The sequence below is a fragment of the Hevea brasiliensis genome, chromosome 12, assembly GCF_030052815.1.
Source record: "Hevea brasiliensis isolate MT/VB/25A 57/8 chromosome 12, ASM3005281v1, whole genome shotgun sequence".
In the NCBI taxonomy this organism is placed as follows: Eukaryota; Viridiplantae; Streptophyta; class Magnoliopsida; order Malpighiales; family Euphorbiaceae; genus Hevea; species Hevea brasiliensis.
Genome location: NC_079504.1, coordinates 10,876,079 through 10,891,684, shown reverse-complemented (window position 1 = coordinate 10,891,684; position 15,606 = coordinate 10,876,079). Strand labels below are relative to the sequence as shown.

General features: G+C 29.0%; 2 protein-coding genes across 2 annotated transcripts; both read left to right on the top strand.

The window, feature by feature from the left end:
- The first annotated feature begins 3,700 nt into the window (after positions 1-3,700).
- Positions 3,701-7,918, top strand: LOC110655340 (metal transporter Nramp7.2-like). The gene is made up of 13 exons (XM_021811622.2): positions 3,701-3,856; positions 3,974-4,052; positions 4,150-4,190; positions 4,305-4,383; positions 4,568-4,672; positions 4,979-5,088; positions 5,247-5,428; positions 5,525-5,594; positions 6,161-6,334; positions 6,430-6,534; positions 6,629-6,760; positions 7,049-7,144; positions 7,262-7,918. Exons 1-13 carry the CDS (start codon positions 3,716-3,718, stop codon positions 7,607-7,609), a joined length of 1,662 nt encoding a protein of 553 aa, XP_021667314.2. The 5' UTR covers positions 3,701-3,715; the 3' UTR covers positions 7,610-7,918.
- A 1,802-nt stretch (positions 7,919-9,720) lies between these two features.
- LOC110655342 (metal transporter Nramp6.2) lies at positions 9,721-15,498 on the top strand. Its single transcript, XM_021811629.2, has 13 exons — positions 9,721-10,011; positions 10,100-10,178; positions 10,267-10,307; positions 10,975-11,053; positions 11,195-11,299; positions 11,381-11,490; positions 12,572-12,753; positions 12,834-12,903; positions 13,529-13,702; positions 13,802-13,906; positions 14,308-14,439; positions 14,528-14,623; positions 14,932-15,498. Exons 1-13 carry the CDS (start codon positions 9,853-9,855, stop codon positions 15,268-15,270), a joined length of 1,671 nt encoding a protein of 556 aa, XP_021667321.2. The 5' UTR covers positions 9,721-9,852; the 3' UTR covers positions 15,271-15,498.
- The last annotated feature ends 108 nt before the right edge of the window (positions 15,499-15,606 follow it).

Below are 15,606 nucleotides of genomic sequence, written 5' to 3'. Positions count from 1 at the left end.
GTAAAAGTGTATAAAAGTTTTCTATTTACTATGTTATATAATATTTTTGTTGAATTCTTATGTTATATAATTTTAATATATTAACATTTATTTTTTATTGATTTGAATAAATTTATTATTATAACAATTTTATTTAAAAATTTAAATTATTTTTAAAAATATTTACATATTAAAAATTAACTAAATTTACTTTAATATTTATTTATAAATATATAAAAGTATTAATTACAATGTAACATTATTATTAATTTTACAATATATTTGTTTAAAATTATATCAATTAAATTTTGATTTGACCCCAAATTGAATCTTCTTGATGGATTTAAAGATGGAGTCAAATTTGAAAACCTTGAAATGCACCAATATTCAACTATTAGATGGCCTTAATGCATCATTAGCTACCTGCATTGACATTAAAAACGTAATGATTGAAAACAAAATTTTCAGGGAATTTGTTGATTGTGGAAATTAAACATGGAAACACTATGAGATGAAAGAACTGATTACTTTTGCAGTCTCCTACCATAGTTCGTTGATTTTCACCCCTTACGTACCTTCAAGGTAGCTTCTACTCACATGGTAGGTTGATGGTCTATTCAATCATTCCGTGATTAATGCCAGTGCAGGTAGCCAATGACTTAAGTCCTCAAAAGAAAAAATTAGATCAATTCGACATTAATTTGAATTTAGGGAGTGAAAAATATACGCACAGATGAGATGAATGGAATAACCGAGAAAAGTTAAGAGATAAAGAGTGCAGAGAGGATGATTAAATTGTAACTTTTTATAAAATTCAAAGAGTAAATTTTAAAATGCCAAAAAATTCTATTTAATTTCTCTATTAGATGGTGTTATATACAGTTAAAATTTATGTCAAATTAATCCAATTTTTCAATTTAAAGGATTAAACTAGTAAAAAAAATTTTAATTAATTCAACCTCCCTACCAATTTGGGGAGTCGAGTTGAAGTTTTATCCCAAAATCTAAGGGGACTCGGACGCTAGTTTTTGCATATAATCAATCTCTACAATTATGAGAGCCTCATGAAAGAAATAATGTTTTTTTTAAGGAGAAAACTCAATAAATTTCATTTTATTTTTTATTTAATAAAAGTAAAGGAAAAAATAAAATATTGTTGACTTCAATTTTACCTAATAAAATTCAAAATAAACGCAAGATTAAGTACAAAAATGAGAAAATATAAACACCCACCTTGAGTTAATTTCTTTCTTATATTAAAAATCATGCATGGATCCAAAAATGCCTCTCCCTCTCTTTCTTCTTTTTCTAGGCTTGTTCAAGAGGAAGAGAAGACCCTAGGCTAAGATGATGGAGAGAGGGAGCTCCACAGATGGGGAGCATCAAGCATATCATGTAGAGTTGGTTTGGATTTAAATATAGTTTTGTCTTTCTAAATTATTAGTTTGTTGCAAGGGATAGAGCTAGAAAATTTAAGTCAATGGGATGATATGTATTAAATGCACATAAGTGTATATAAGTAGACACTATACACATGTATTCAATTTAAATAAATATAAAAATATCAAGAATGACAGTAACAAAGCTTATTAAAATTTTTTATATATTTTTTAATAATGGTTGAATTTTCAGTTTTTTATTCCATACATACACGTGTTATCTAATAATCTGTTTATTATCTTTATAATTAATTGTTTGATTTTTTACGTGAGAGTAAATTTAATGCTAATACATTTTTTTAAGAAAAAATCTTTTATTAGAAAGATAACTAAGAAAAAAATTAATATGTAATAAATATAAAAGTTTTATAATATGCATAAAAAAATTTTTTTTTTCCCTTTAGTTTAAGGATAAGAATTGCAAGTAATGAGATTGAACATGACAAAAATTATAGAAAATTCATATCATATTAATTAGGTCATTAAACTATTGTTAAATAAAAAAAAATACTATTCTTTAATTAGAAAAATTTTAACGTCGCTATTTAAAATATTAAAATTCTAAAATATTAGTCATAAACTTTGGTTAAATAAATTAGCAGTTGCTCTTAAATTAATAGCCTTAATGGCTATAAATTTTTTTTTAAAGAAAATTTTTAAATATTATGTATGACTACTTTTTATAATATAATTTTAAATGATTTTATTAATTTAAAATGATTTTAAATGATATGTAATTCTTAATTTTTTATAATTAAATGAAATACTAAATGCTTTAGGTTGGCAAATCACCAATGATTAATTATTAAATATAACTGCAATAAATATGTTTAAAAATATTTCATTAAATAGTTTTAATTTTCCTTCAAAATAAGCATGAGTATTGATTTTACTGCTTTTCAAATTAAAAATTAGAGAATACGATAATAGATTATAATTATATTTAGTAGTTTCATATTATTTAGAAAATATAAAAAAAATTTAATGTTGATCTTTCTATTTAAAAAAAGTAAAAATTAATGGATAAGCAATACTTTCAATAAGTACACATTTTTTTTTTAATTCAATCATTGATTTCTCATAAAAATTCAGATATCCGATTCTAATATGAAGCAATACTTTAAAAGAAATTAAATCTTCAGTTATAGTAACAACTGAAAATTCATGATAATATTTATTAAATTTTAAAAATTGAATGCCTTGAGTTGGCAAATCACCAATAATTAAATACTAAATTTAATTACAGTAAATGTATTTTAAAAAATCAACTAATTAGTTTTGATTTTCTTTTAAAATAAATGTAGGTATTGATTTTTACTATTATTGATATTTTTAAAATAAAAATTAGAGAATATAATAATGAATGATAATTATATTTAGTAATTAATATTTTTTAAAAAAATTAAATTAATTAAGGATTATATTTAAAAAATTAAATTATATAATAATTATATATTACAATTATTTAAGAAATATGAAAAAATTATTATTAATAAATTTAATTAAAAATTATCATTTGATATAAATATGATGGATTTAAAATCTTATATAGCAGAATAAAAGAAAAAAAAAGGCTTGAAATGTTACGTAACAAAAAAAATTGTCATTTATAAATATAATTTAAAATTATAATTTAACATAAATGCAATAAGGTTAAAAGTAACTATCAATCAATAAATTTTAATACAATAATATTAAAATAATCAGTAAAATTATGAATTCTTAAATTAAAATTTTAATAAGCAGTCATAAAAAAATATTACATCTATCATTTTAGGCTGAATCTAGCCAGCTAATCTAGAAACTTTTTTTTCTTTTATTTTTTTTCGTACCCATTTTCAGAAATTCAAATGTAAAACCTTTTAATGAAAATTCCAAGTCTTCACACTCAAGCTCTCTATACTCTATTAATCATGTAAATATTAGATTTTCGTATGTATCACGACATCGAGAGCTAATTGATCAAGAACATGAATGAACTAATTAAATTATATAATATACAAATAAGAAAGGGATCAACAATACATGTCGTGTAAAATGATCAATATAATAATATATTTACATATATATGTTTTTTTTTTTTTATATATATATCATTCGAACTTGAAAAAGAGAAGAAAGTGACCTTTCCGGCCTCTTGCACCGATTAAGCATAGCAGCCAAATATTTGTCCCTAATTTAACAAAACAAGTGGCAAGTAGCTGCCCTACACATCCCTCAGCAGTGGCCTATAAATACACACAACACTTCACCAAGTAAATAGCATGTAGTAATAAGGTACACACACAGAGACGTAGATGGAGAGGCCTGAGCAAGTGAGCGATACAGTGCCAACCTCATGGAGCGGACCCAGCAATCGCATAGCAGCTGTTAACCTAGAGGGGAAACCACAACCTGCCATTGGTCTTGGGCATAAACATAGCGACCCAACTCACCAGGTATATATATATATATATATATATATATATATATATATATATATAAAACATATTTCATTTGGTTAAGTTTTAAGAATAATGTGATCCACAACTACTGAGTTCTTTTTTGACGATCAGAAACCCGGATGGAGAAAGTTTCTGTCATATGTAGGACCTGGTTTCCTGGTTTCTTTGGCTTATCTTGACCCTGGCAACCGTAAGTGTCTCTGGTTAATTTCCTGGTTCCATATTGGCTTACATTATCCATGGCTTACAGTTTTTTTTTTTTTTCTCTGTAATGTGATAATCTACAGTGGAAACTGATCTGCAAGCAGGAGCTGACCATGGATATGAGGTAATGAATTAAGAAAGAGAAAAGAAGACAACAGAGATAATCTTCATGAGAGAATTATTTGCATGAAATATATAGAAAGCATTAATGGTCATTTTATATATTTTGTATTTGCAGCTGCTCTGGGTTATACTTATTGGACTCATCTTTGCTCTCGTAATTCAATCTCTCGCAGCTAATCTTGGAGTTAGCACTGGTAATTAAGATTTTCTTTTCTAAGGAAAAATAAAACTGATATGATAAATTTACTATAATTTTTTTTTCTAAAATATAAATATGAATAATATTTTTTTTATTAGATATTAAAAATGTGAATGTTATACTTTTTTTTTTTTTACTTGTGGAGTAAATATGGAGTTTGATATACGTGGAATTGTCAGGAAAACATCTGTCAGAGTTATGCAAGGCTGAGTATCCAAGATATGTCAAGTACTGTCTCTGGCTGCTGGCTGAGTTAGCTGTCATTGCTGCAGATATACCCGAAGGCAAAATATCTTATCCGCTCCTTCTCTCTCTGACTCTTTTTCTAATGCCCCTCTCTCTCTCTATGTTCATATAGAATCAGATTAATAAGAGTCAAAGAGGATTTCTCTCTTTGACTCTTGTTCCCTCTATATATATATATATATATAAAGATTTTTACTTAAATTATAAATTAAATTACTTTATATTTATTTATAGCATATAAATTAAATTACATATTTATTTATGATTAAAGAAAATTAATTTCTACTGATACTGGACCATCACAATTAATACTAATTTGTTGTTAACTCTTTATTATTGACCAGTGATTGGGACAGCTTTTGCCTTAAATATATTGTTTCACATCCCACTATGGGTTGGAGTTCTCTGCACGGGTCTTAGCACTCTCCTCCTCCTTGGCCTGCAGAAATATGGGGTGAATTTACTCTATCACTTCACAATTAATTTTATATATAATTAGACCGCTATTCTAATGCTAATAATATTTTAATTTTAACTGATTAATAATTCACTTTTCACAGGATTATTTATTTTTGTTATTATTAATTAATTTGGGATTTTGCTTTTGTGCAGGTGAGGAAGCTTGAAATGTTAATAGCAGTTCTGGTGTTTGTAATGGCAGGATGTTTCTTTGGTGAAATGAGTCATGTCAAGCCACCAGCTTCTAAAGTCCTTAAGGGCATGTTTGTCCCCATGCTTTCCGGCCAAGGAGCCACCGGCGACGCCATTGCCCTTCTAGGTGCCCTTGTCATGCCGTAAGAATAATATCTTCTTTATTTTTATAATTAACAGTCCTTTAAATTACTTATTTATATAACTTGTTATTATGGGGGCATTCTCTTATTTTACAGACACAACCTCTTTCTGCACTCAGCCCTTGTGCTTTCTAGAAAAGTACCCAATTCTGTCCGTGGCATCAACGTAAGGACTAAATTAGACAGTCTATTTCATCTCTAAATTTCAATAAATTCACCGATAAGCCCCAATTCATTGTTAATTAAATCATAAATTCAAATATCGTGTCAGTATAACAATTGCTTTGAGCAGTATATTTTCTTAGAAACCTAAAAACTACTTTCCAACTACTTAATTGAACAGATATTAAAAAAAAAATTAAAATTTTTAAAAATTCAATAATAAAGGGCGATTCATTACATGAAATATCCCTAATTTTTGAGTTCAAGAGAAAATTGATGTACGCAGCCTCACTCTTATTTTAGAGAGAGATTCCATGACTCAAACTCGGAGTTATTTTTAAAATTGTATTAATGAATTTTTATTCAATGATACTGAAATTATTTTCAGAAAATTATGAGATATTGAATTTGAATCTTAATTGAAATCAATTGAATTTTTTTTTTTTTGCAACAACAAAAGAAAATTGTGAAGTTGACTCAAATTTGAATGAGAAAACGATATGAAAAATTGGTTTGAGCAGGACATTCTTTTAGAGTCGCTAACTGTTTAATTAATATTTATTTTAACAGGATGCCTGCCGTTATTTCCTTATAGAGAGTGGATTTGCACTATTTGTTGCATTTTTAATCAATGTCGCAGTTGTTTCTGTCTCGGGTACGGTTTGCTCAGCCCAGAACCTATCGCAACAGGAAGCAGATAGATGCAGTGATCTCACCCTTAACTCTGCTTCTTTCCTTCTTCAGGTGGAAATTAATTTTATTATATTACAAACAATTCTACTATTAATGCACTGCTTAGGGTAATTAAAATGGTTTATATTTTATATGGTTTTTGACAGAATGTGTTAGGGAAATCAAGCTCTACACTATATGCTATTGCCCTTTTAGCCTCAGGTCAAAGCTCCACTATAACAGGCACTTACGCAGGACAGTACATCATGCAGGTCTTGAGCCCATTTTTAGAAATTTAATCATTATTAATTACTAATTAATTATCTTCTCCAGAAAAATTAATTGGAATGGTTGTAAGCTTTGCAGGGTTTCTTGGATCTTAAGATGAGAAAATGGATTAGAAACCTACTGACTAGATGTATTGCCATTACACCTAGTCTTATTGTCTCAATTATTGGAGGATCACAGGGAGCAGGTCGACTAATCATAATTGCATCGGTGAGAAAAATTACCCCCGTTTGGAATATTAAATTTTATAATAATTCAATTTAATCAGTTTATTTTCTATTATTTTCATGTTTGAAATGAAAATTTTAATTTTTTTTATTAAAAAAAAAAAGAAGAAATCAAGCAGATTATGTGAGAACCGTAAATAATTTATTCTAAATGAAGCATATATAATCTCCATTTTCATAGTAAAATAATTATTTCTTTCTAAATATTCAAAACTTGTCAAGATTTAAATTTTAAATTGTGTTTTTATCTTTGGAAATATGGATTTTGCAGATGATACTCTCATTTGAACTTCCATTTGCTCTCATCCCACTTCTCAAATTCAGCAGCAGTTCCACCAAGATGGGTCCTCACAAGAACTCAATAATTGTAAGATGAACATTTTTTTTAAATACCCTTAAAAAAACTTAAAATTATAAAAGAAAATTTCTAATGATAGAAATTAAAATTATGATATTAACGATTTTTGTGGTATTATGCATGCAGATAATTGTGTTCTCGTGGATTCTGGCTCTAGGAATAATTGGAATAAACGTATATTATCTAAGCAGAGGCTTTGTGGATTGGCTAATTCACAATAATCTACCAAAAGTTGGGAATGTGTTGATTGGGATCATAGTATTTCCTCTAATGGCAATGTATGTGCTTGCAGTCATCTACCTAACCTGTAGAAAAGACACAGTGATAACATTTGTAGAGCCAATGAAGGAAGATCCAACAGTTCTTCAAGCAAATAACATGGAAGATGGAAGACTAGGCAAGTCTAATGAGGCTTTGGAGATGAATCATGTGCCTTATAGAGATGACTTAGCTGACATCCCGCTGCCAGAATAGAGGCTTTACTTTTAGACCAAATTCTTCAGTTTCAAACTAAAATTATTAGATAAGGTCATCTAATATATATGGTTCCTTTAATTTCCCACCATGGTTATAAATTCTATGATAAACCCACAAATCTATGAGTGGAAATTAAGGACCATTGATCTACCCTATCTAATAATTTTTGTTTAGCTGAGGTGTAAAATACGCCTGGTAAGGCTTATTGATGAGAACCACAAGCTCCTTACTGCCTTTGTATTAATTTGACCACTGGGTTCCATCCATCTTGCAGAAGTGTTCCTTGAAAACCGAAATAAAAGATGTTCCTGCCTTCGTTTTTTTTTTCCCCTCTTTTTTTTTTGTCAACCACTTTTATGTTGCATTATTTGCTATAAAATTAAAGAAGTCTTTGAAAAAAAATGGCAACAACTCTAATAAGATTCAAACCCTAATTAGCAAAGCGAGTAATAAACTCTTATGCTGATAATTGGGTAATCTTACATTTTGTAACAACTATGCTATATTATCATTTGCAGTGATGGGTATATTTCAGTAATAATTATAATGGATCTAAGAAATTCAGATTCAACTCTCCTTTCTCTCTATATGTAATAAAATAAAAATTATATTATGTCGATCATTTACAAGCGCGGATCTATGCATACATCCCTCCTGCAAACTTTCACCAATAGATTAAGAACCAACTTGACTAATTAATAAACAAAAGATTGCAGCTAAGTGCATGCTGTTTGCGGTGTCACTTATGACAAATTAATATTTAAGATTTCTGAGCAAGTGTAACAATTTAATAATAGGAGAGCATGTAGCATATGCCAAAGTGAAAGAAGTCAAGCCAAACAAGAGATAGTCAAGCCAAACAAGAGATAGATATCATAGTAAGATTAGAGATAAAATAGTTATCAAGAAGTCATATGATATCATGTTTTTTTATTTACCAAGTCTCGTCTTAATTTTAAATAGGGTGCCTTTGAGAGATCTGACAAGTGAATTTTAAATAAACTCAATGTATTAAAATTTTTCTCTAACATAGAATTAAAATTTATTTACTTATCAGAAAAAAAAAAAAAGCATATGATATCATGAGTTACCTTATATATATAATATTAATCAAAGTTTCACTCTCTTCATATTAGTTGAAGGTTCTGTTTGGCAATAACTTTCAATGTAGTACCTAATGTTTTGACTATAGTTAAAATGCTATCTTTTTTATTTGTACTCTTTAGTGGCATAGTATTTATGCTAGTATTTAAAAGTTGAGAGGATAATTCATGAAATGTTACTCCTTTTAGTTTTTTTAGAGATTGAGAGAGCGTTTTAATTAAGGTCAATATCACTATTTTTATATTTAATAGCTAATTCAATAATTATTTTTACTAAATACTTTTGCTTTAAATTACTGTATAAATAGTTAACCACTAACGATTAATATCTAACAGTAAAATTACTAAAATAGTAAATATTACCGAACAGTGCTAAACACTAACATTTAAATTAAAATTAGTGAAGGATATTTGTAAAAGTTTTGAGTAATAAAATATATATAGATTAATTAAATCTACTTCTTTATTTATAAATCGATAAACACAAGTAAATAAAATGTTAGAAAGTGGATAGTAAAAAATATTAACCCATAACTAATAAAATTGTGTTGTACGGCCAAAAAAAAAAAGTAAAAGGCAAAAGATCTCTTTTAATCCTTTAAGAATTTTCAAATAGTTATATTAATTCCAAAAAAAATTTACAGTTAAATAGACACTTCAATTATTAAATTATTTTAATTGAATTAACTCTAAACCGTTATTTTATCATCAATATTTATAAAAAATAATATTATATTATTTAAAACAATTTATTCATTTAAAAATAAAAATAAAAATTAATAAAACTCATTAACACTTTAAATTATGTAGTTCTTCTTCGTTTTTTATTTTTAGTGATGGCATATCGGATAACCTACTTTGCTAATTTTAACCGTGCTAGTTTAACATCATTATTATTATTTTTAATTATTTAATTTATTTTTAAAATTTGAAAATTAATGTAAATTTAATTTAAAGGCTAATAAAAATACTTAATTGGAGGCTTATGCTTTTTTTTTTTTTTTAGTTGACAAAGTATTCGGGTTTCGTAAGGTTTGAGTTGATAAGTAAAGCATATGGATGAAGTGGAAAGCTACCACCATAAATAGAGGAATGGAGTTCATGTAATTGCAAGCTAGATAAAGCAGAAAGAAAAAGATGGCAAGTCTTCAGAATGAGGAACAAGTGGATCCAACATCATGGAGACACAGTAATCGTATAGCAGCTGTTAATTTGGACGACCAGACCCCACCTTATTCTATTGATCATGATCATGATCAAGATCAAGTACAGGACCCAGCTGGTACTGATCACCAGGTATATATATGTATACACAAGCTATTTTATTTGATTTTTATACGCGCTGGATTTGAATTTATGTTTTGAAATTCTCCTGATAATTTAGGATGCCGGATGGAGAAAATTTCTAGCCTATGTAGGACCAGGTTTCTTGGTTTCAGTGGCTTATATTGATCCTGGAAACCGTAAGCATCTCTCTTTTCTGTATGTTTTGTGCGTGCGAATTTGGTAAGTACTGACTCACAAATTATATTTATGGTGGCATCTGCACAGTGGAGACTGATTTGCAAGCCGGAGCCAACCATGGTTATGAGGTAAAACCAAAAAAATATATAAATATATATAGTATTTTTATGTTAGTGATGGAATTCTCACATATATCGGATTGGATTCTGGCACACTCTTCGAGATATTATCCTCTTTGATTTTATTATGATCAGCCTCACAGTTTTGCCCTTTGAGAGAATGGTATCATGTATTATTAATTCTTAATTTTCATATTATCAACAATAAAGGTAGATTAGCCATATAAAAGTGTGTGCTTATATATAACAAATAACATAACATGCCTTAATAAAATTATTATACTTTTATTAAAAAATGTGTGTTATCTTTATATATTTAAGAAATATTTTTTGTCTCTATTTATTTAAAATTATTATAATTTTCGTGAATGGAGGTAATACCCATCGGGAACGCTTTATTTTTAGTGAGCCGATTCAAGACTAACAGGATTAGTCTTAACTCATTGAAGGTACTATGCAATATCAAAAAAAAAATGCTAAAATTGCAACTGTGTCATCTGATGTTATATACTATCGCCTAGTGTTTTGGCGCATAAAAGTTGATTCTCGGTGATGACACATTGATCATAATTTGTGTGCGAATAAAATATATAATTTAATATGCAAATCTTTTTAAAATTCCCAGAAGAATAGTAGGCATGAATGTCAACTCACATGTAATTTTTCTAATTTTCAGCTTTTATGGATCATACTCGTCGGATTGATATTTGCCCTCATAATTCAGTCTCTCTCTGCAAATCTTGGTGTAAGCACCGGTAAGAAGTGAAAACAATCAAGTATATAAACAATTTAAAAAAAAAAGGGAAAACAAATCTCTTTTTTCCTCAAAATAGTAATAAATAAGTGAACTGTTCTCTCTTTACATTTACGTGGATCTTAACCTTTTGGATTATCAGGAAAACACCTGGCTGAATTGTGCAAGGTCGAGTACCCAAAATATGTGAAGCTTTGTTTATGGTTGCTAGCTGAGATTGCCGTGATAGCTGCAGATATACCTGAAGGTTTATATATATGATTTCTCATTATTTCTTCGTTATTGTTTTAATGAAAATTTTAACATAATTTCTCCTCTTTTTTTTCAGTGGTTGGAACAGCTTTTGCACTAAATATACTATTTCATATCCCAGTATGGACTGGAGTTCTCATTACTGGTTTCAGCACTCTCCTCCTTCTTGGCCTGCAGAAATATGGCGTAAACATTTTTAATTCTATTTAAATTGACAATTGATTGATATTTTCAACAATTAATTTCAAAAATTTAAAGGCATCATTGAATTATTAATTCAATAATCATGAATTAATATAAAAAAAAAAGATAAAGATTCAAAAGAAATAAATATTTAAATATGTAGCGACAGTGCACCCACAAGTATTATTTTATTTTGGTCTTCTCACAATGAATTGTAAACCTAACCAAAGCTTCACATCTGTCGTTGTTAGAGATGTTCATGTTTGTCTCCAGAGAAAAGAGGTTAAAAAAGAGATTAAAGCGTCCTGTTTCGTCATGGATTCTTGTCCATACATGATAATTAATTTGAGTTTTTCTAAGTTCTTAATTCTGCAACTCCAACTGCTTTAGGATTTGAAAATGCTACTTCAACTACTCTTACATATGCTTAATTGCTTATATATTTTTTGCCCAATTATGTACTGCAAATTAGGGGAAAAAAAATAAAACAAAACAAAGCTAAATTTGTTGTGCTATACGGATACAATTGCTAAATCAGGACCAGACCGCTCAGATACCAATAATAACAACTACCCAAATAACTTTCAAACCCTATTCAAGTTTTGGAATGTTACAATCTCACACTCCTGAGTTATGGGGAGGATTGGTATACGCAACTTTACCATACCTCAAGAAATATTACATTTAACAGCAAAAAGTTTTCCTGCCAAAAATATAAAGTTTATTGCCACAAATTTATAGCAGCCATATAAGAATTATTGTATGTTACTGTTGTAAAATTATGACAATATATTTTACAGTAAAATTATAATTGCTGTAAACAAAAAAATTGTCAGTGACTATTATTGTTGCAAAAAATTTATCAATGGTAACAATAATTGTTCAAATTGTTGCAGTATGGTAACTTTACAGCAATAAAAACTTAACGTCGTTATAAAATTTTTACAGCTGATTTTAACATTTATTATATATAAAGAGACTGTTTTCATGATTCGAAATAGTGACTTTCAAGTTACATATGGAGTAACTTTACCGTTACATGTGACAATTCTTTTTTTCTCTTATATTATATGAAATTGTACAGGTGAGAAAACTGGAATTGTTGATAACAGTGTTGATATTTGTAATGGCTGCATGTTTCTTTGGTGAACTGAGTTATGTGAAGCCTCCTGCAGTAGATGTGATTAAGGGCATGTTTATTCCTAAGCTTTCAGGCCAAGGAGCCATAGGAGACGCCATTGCCCTTCTAGGCGCCCTCGTTATGCCGTATGTAACAACTATCCTCAGCTTTATAATATATATTATACTTGATTATATCATTCACTTGTTTCATTTTTTTTCACTAGACACAATCTTTTTCTCCATTCTGCTCTTGTGCTCTCAAGAAAAGTACCCAATTCTGTTCGTGGAATCAATGTAAGCCAACAATCCCATATTTTTAACTCTTTGCAAGTATGAATTTCAAATGATCAATATTATTTACTTGAATTTGAAATTATATTTAAATCACTATAAAAATTACTTTTAGTGACAAATTTATGATTCCATTGCTAAATTCAATACTAATGATATGACAGGTTTAGGATTTATGTACAACTAATTTAGTATTAAGGCTTTTTTGGGGGATTGACGAGTAGGTATTCGAATCTGACTCTAATAGATAAGTAATAAGTCTTACGTTACTGAACTAAACCAGACTAAGCAGTTTTTAATTTTTTTTTTTGTATGGGGGAATGGGAGAGTAGGAACTCGAATTTAAAACCTAGCTTCATGCTAGACTAGGCAGAAATGAGACTTAATTATTGTTATTGATAAACATAGTTCAGCATAAAGGGAGATCCTATACATACATTTAGGTCTTGGCTTTTAAAGAAAATAAAGTAGGCATATAATACAATAAGATTGCCTACATTAGTTCCTAGTTCATGAAAAGAAGTAATTAATTTAGGATGTCAAATTAATTTTTAAATTTCTGATATATTATGTTATAAGATTAAAAAAAAATGGAAATGCTTACACTGATATTTGTTTAATTTCGCAGGATGCATGTCGATATTTCCTTATGGAGAGTGGATTTGCACTATGTATAGCTCTCTTAATCAATTTATCAATTGTTTCTGTAACTGGTACTGTTTGCTTCGCCAACAATCTCTCATCTGAAGAAACTGATCAATGCAATAATCTCACCCTTGACTCTGGTTCCTTCCTACTCAAGGTCTATGCACTCACAAAATTAATCATACGTACACACACACAATTATTGTAATTAACCATCAAATTTTCACTAATTTCTAAGTCATTAATTCTGTCACAGAATGTGCTAGGAAGGTCTAGCTCAACCATATATGCCATTGCATTGCTAGCCTCGGGACAAAGCTCCACTATCACCGGCACCTATGCTGGCCAATTTATCATGCAGGTCATTTAGAAAAACTTTTTTTATATTTGATTCTTATTAAATTTTAAATTTAAACCCTAAGATTCAACTGTTTATGGACTTCATCTCAAGTTTGAATCCCACTAACTGCTATTAGAGTTTCTCATAGATAGGCTATACGTAAACTCCATTATAAATTTACAGTGATTTGTAGACTCTCTCTAATTTTGGGATAGAAATATTACTCCTGTGCTCAAACATTTTTCTATATAAAAAAAGAATTAAATTCAGGACTTCATAATTATAAAGAAGATTCTAATACTATTAAGTTAAAACTCATTAATTAAAAAAAATGCTATTAATTAGTTATAATTGTGATGTGATCCCATTTCAAGATTTACTAATATGGGTTTTAATTTGGATTTTGTGGGTTTAAAAATCAGGGTTTCTTGGATCTTAAGATGAGAAAATGGATTAGGAATTTAATGACTAGGTGCATTGCCATTACACCTAGTCTTATCGTCTCTATTATAAGTGGATCTTCTGGGGCAGGTCGACTAATCATCATTTCATCGGTTAGTGATTATGATAATTATGTTCTATATATGGATTTTGTTGGCCTAAACTAATTGTTATAATTAAATTAATGGCTTTCTTTTTCAGATGATACTTTCATTTGAGCTTCCATTTGCTCTCATCCCTCTTCTTAAATTCAGCAGCAGTTCCACCAAGATGGGACCACATAAGAATTCAATCTATGTAAGTGGCAACTATTTTTTTTAACTTTTCTTCGTTACATATCAATTCGATTTCAATCGAAAATTTGAATTTGTTTAATTGGGATCAGCTGTTGGTAGTCAGCAATTGAAAAGCTAAAAAGCTGAAAATTAAACTGCTAATCATTGGCTTTTGAAAAATTGATTCAAAAGTCTATATATGTATCCAACAACCATAATTAATGGTTAGAATGCTAAAAGTTAAAGTTTGCTACCAGGACTTGTTGCCTAATTTAAGCCAATAACAACTGGGGTTTAGTGTTAACAGTTGAATATTATATACTTTTGCAGATTATTATATTCTCGTGGATTGTAGGCTTGTTGATCATCGGCATCAATGTGTATTATCTAAGCACAGGCTTTGTCGGCTGGCTAATTCACAACAATCTACCCAAAGTTGGGAATGTGTTTATTGGGATCATAGTATTTCCGCTAATGGCAATCTATGTACTTGCAGTCATCTACCTGACCTTTAGAAAAGACACTGTTGAGACATTTATTGATCCAACAAAGAATGACCCAGTTGTCCAAGCTAACATGGAAAGTGGGACACGAAAATCTGGAGATGAACTAGAGGCGCATCAGGTACCTTACAGAGAGGATTTAGCTCATGTCCCGCTGCCAGAGTAGTAAGATTTTCATTTGCATTACCGGGCAAAAATAATTCTGCACTTGTTAAATGTTATCTATGATGCTTCGGTTGTTGCCTGTTGTTGAACGGGCTGCGGGTTCTACGACCCTACCTCTTTGTATTGCTAATTTTCTGTATAAAGAAAAATAATCCACATGTACTATACTAGTTGCAAGGTTTTTTTTCTTTTTTTATACAATGCCGAATATTTATATACTGCAAGGGGTACAACCCTCTTCTTTCTGTTTTTGTTGTTTTACATTTCTCCATGTGGATTACCAAGCAGCTGAAACCAAAGATTGCTGTTGATTTTCAACCTTAATGGTTAATAACCT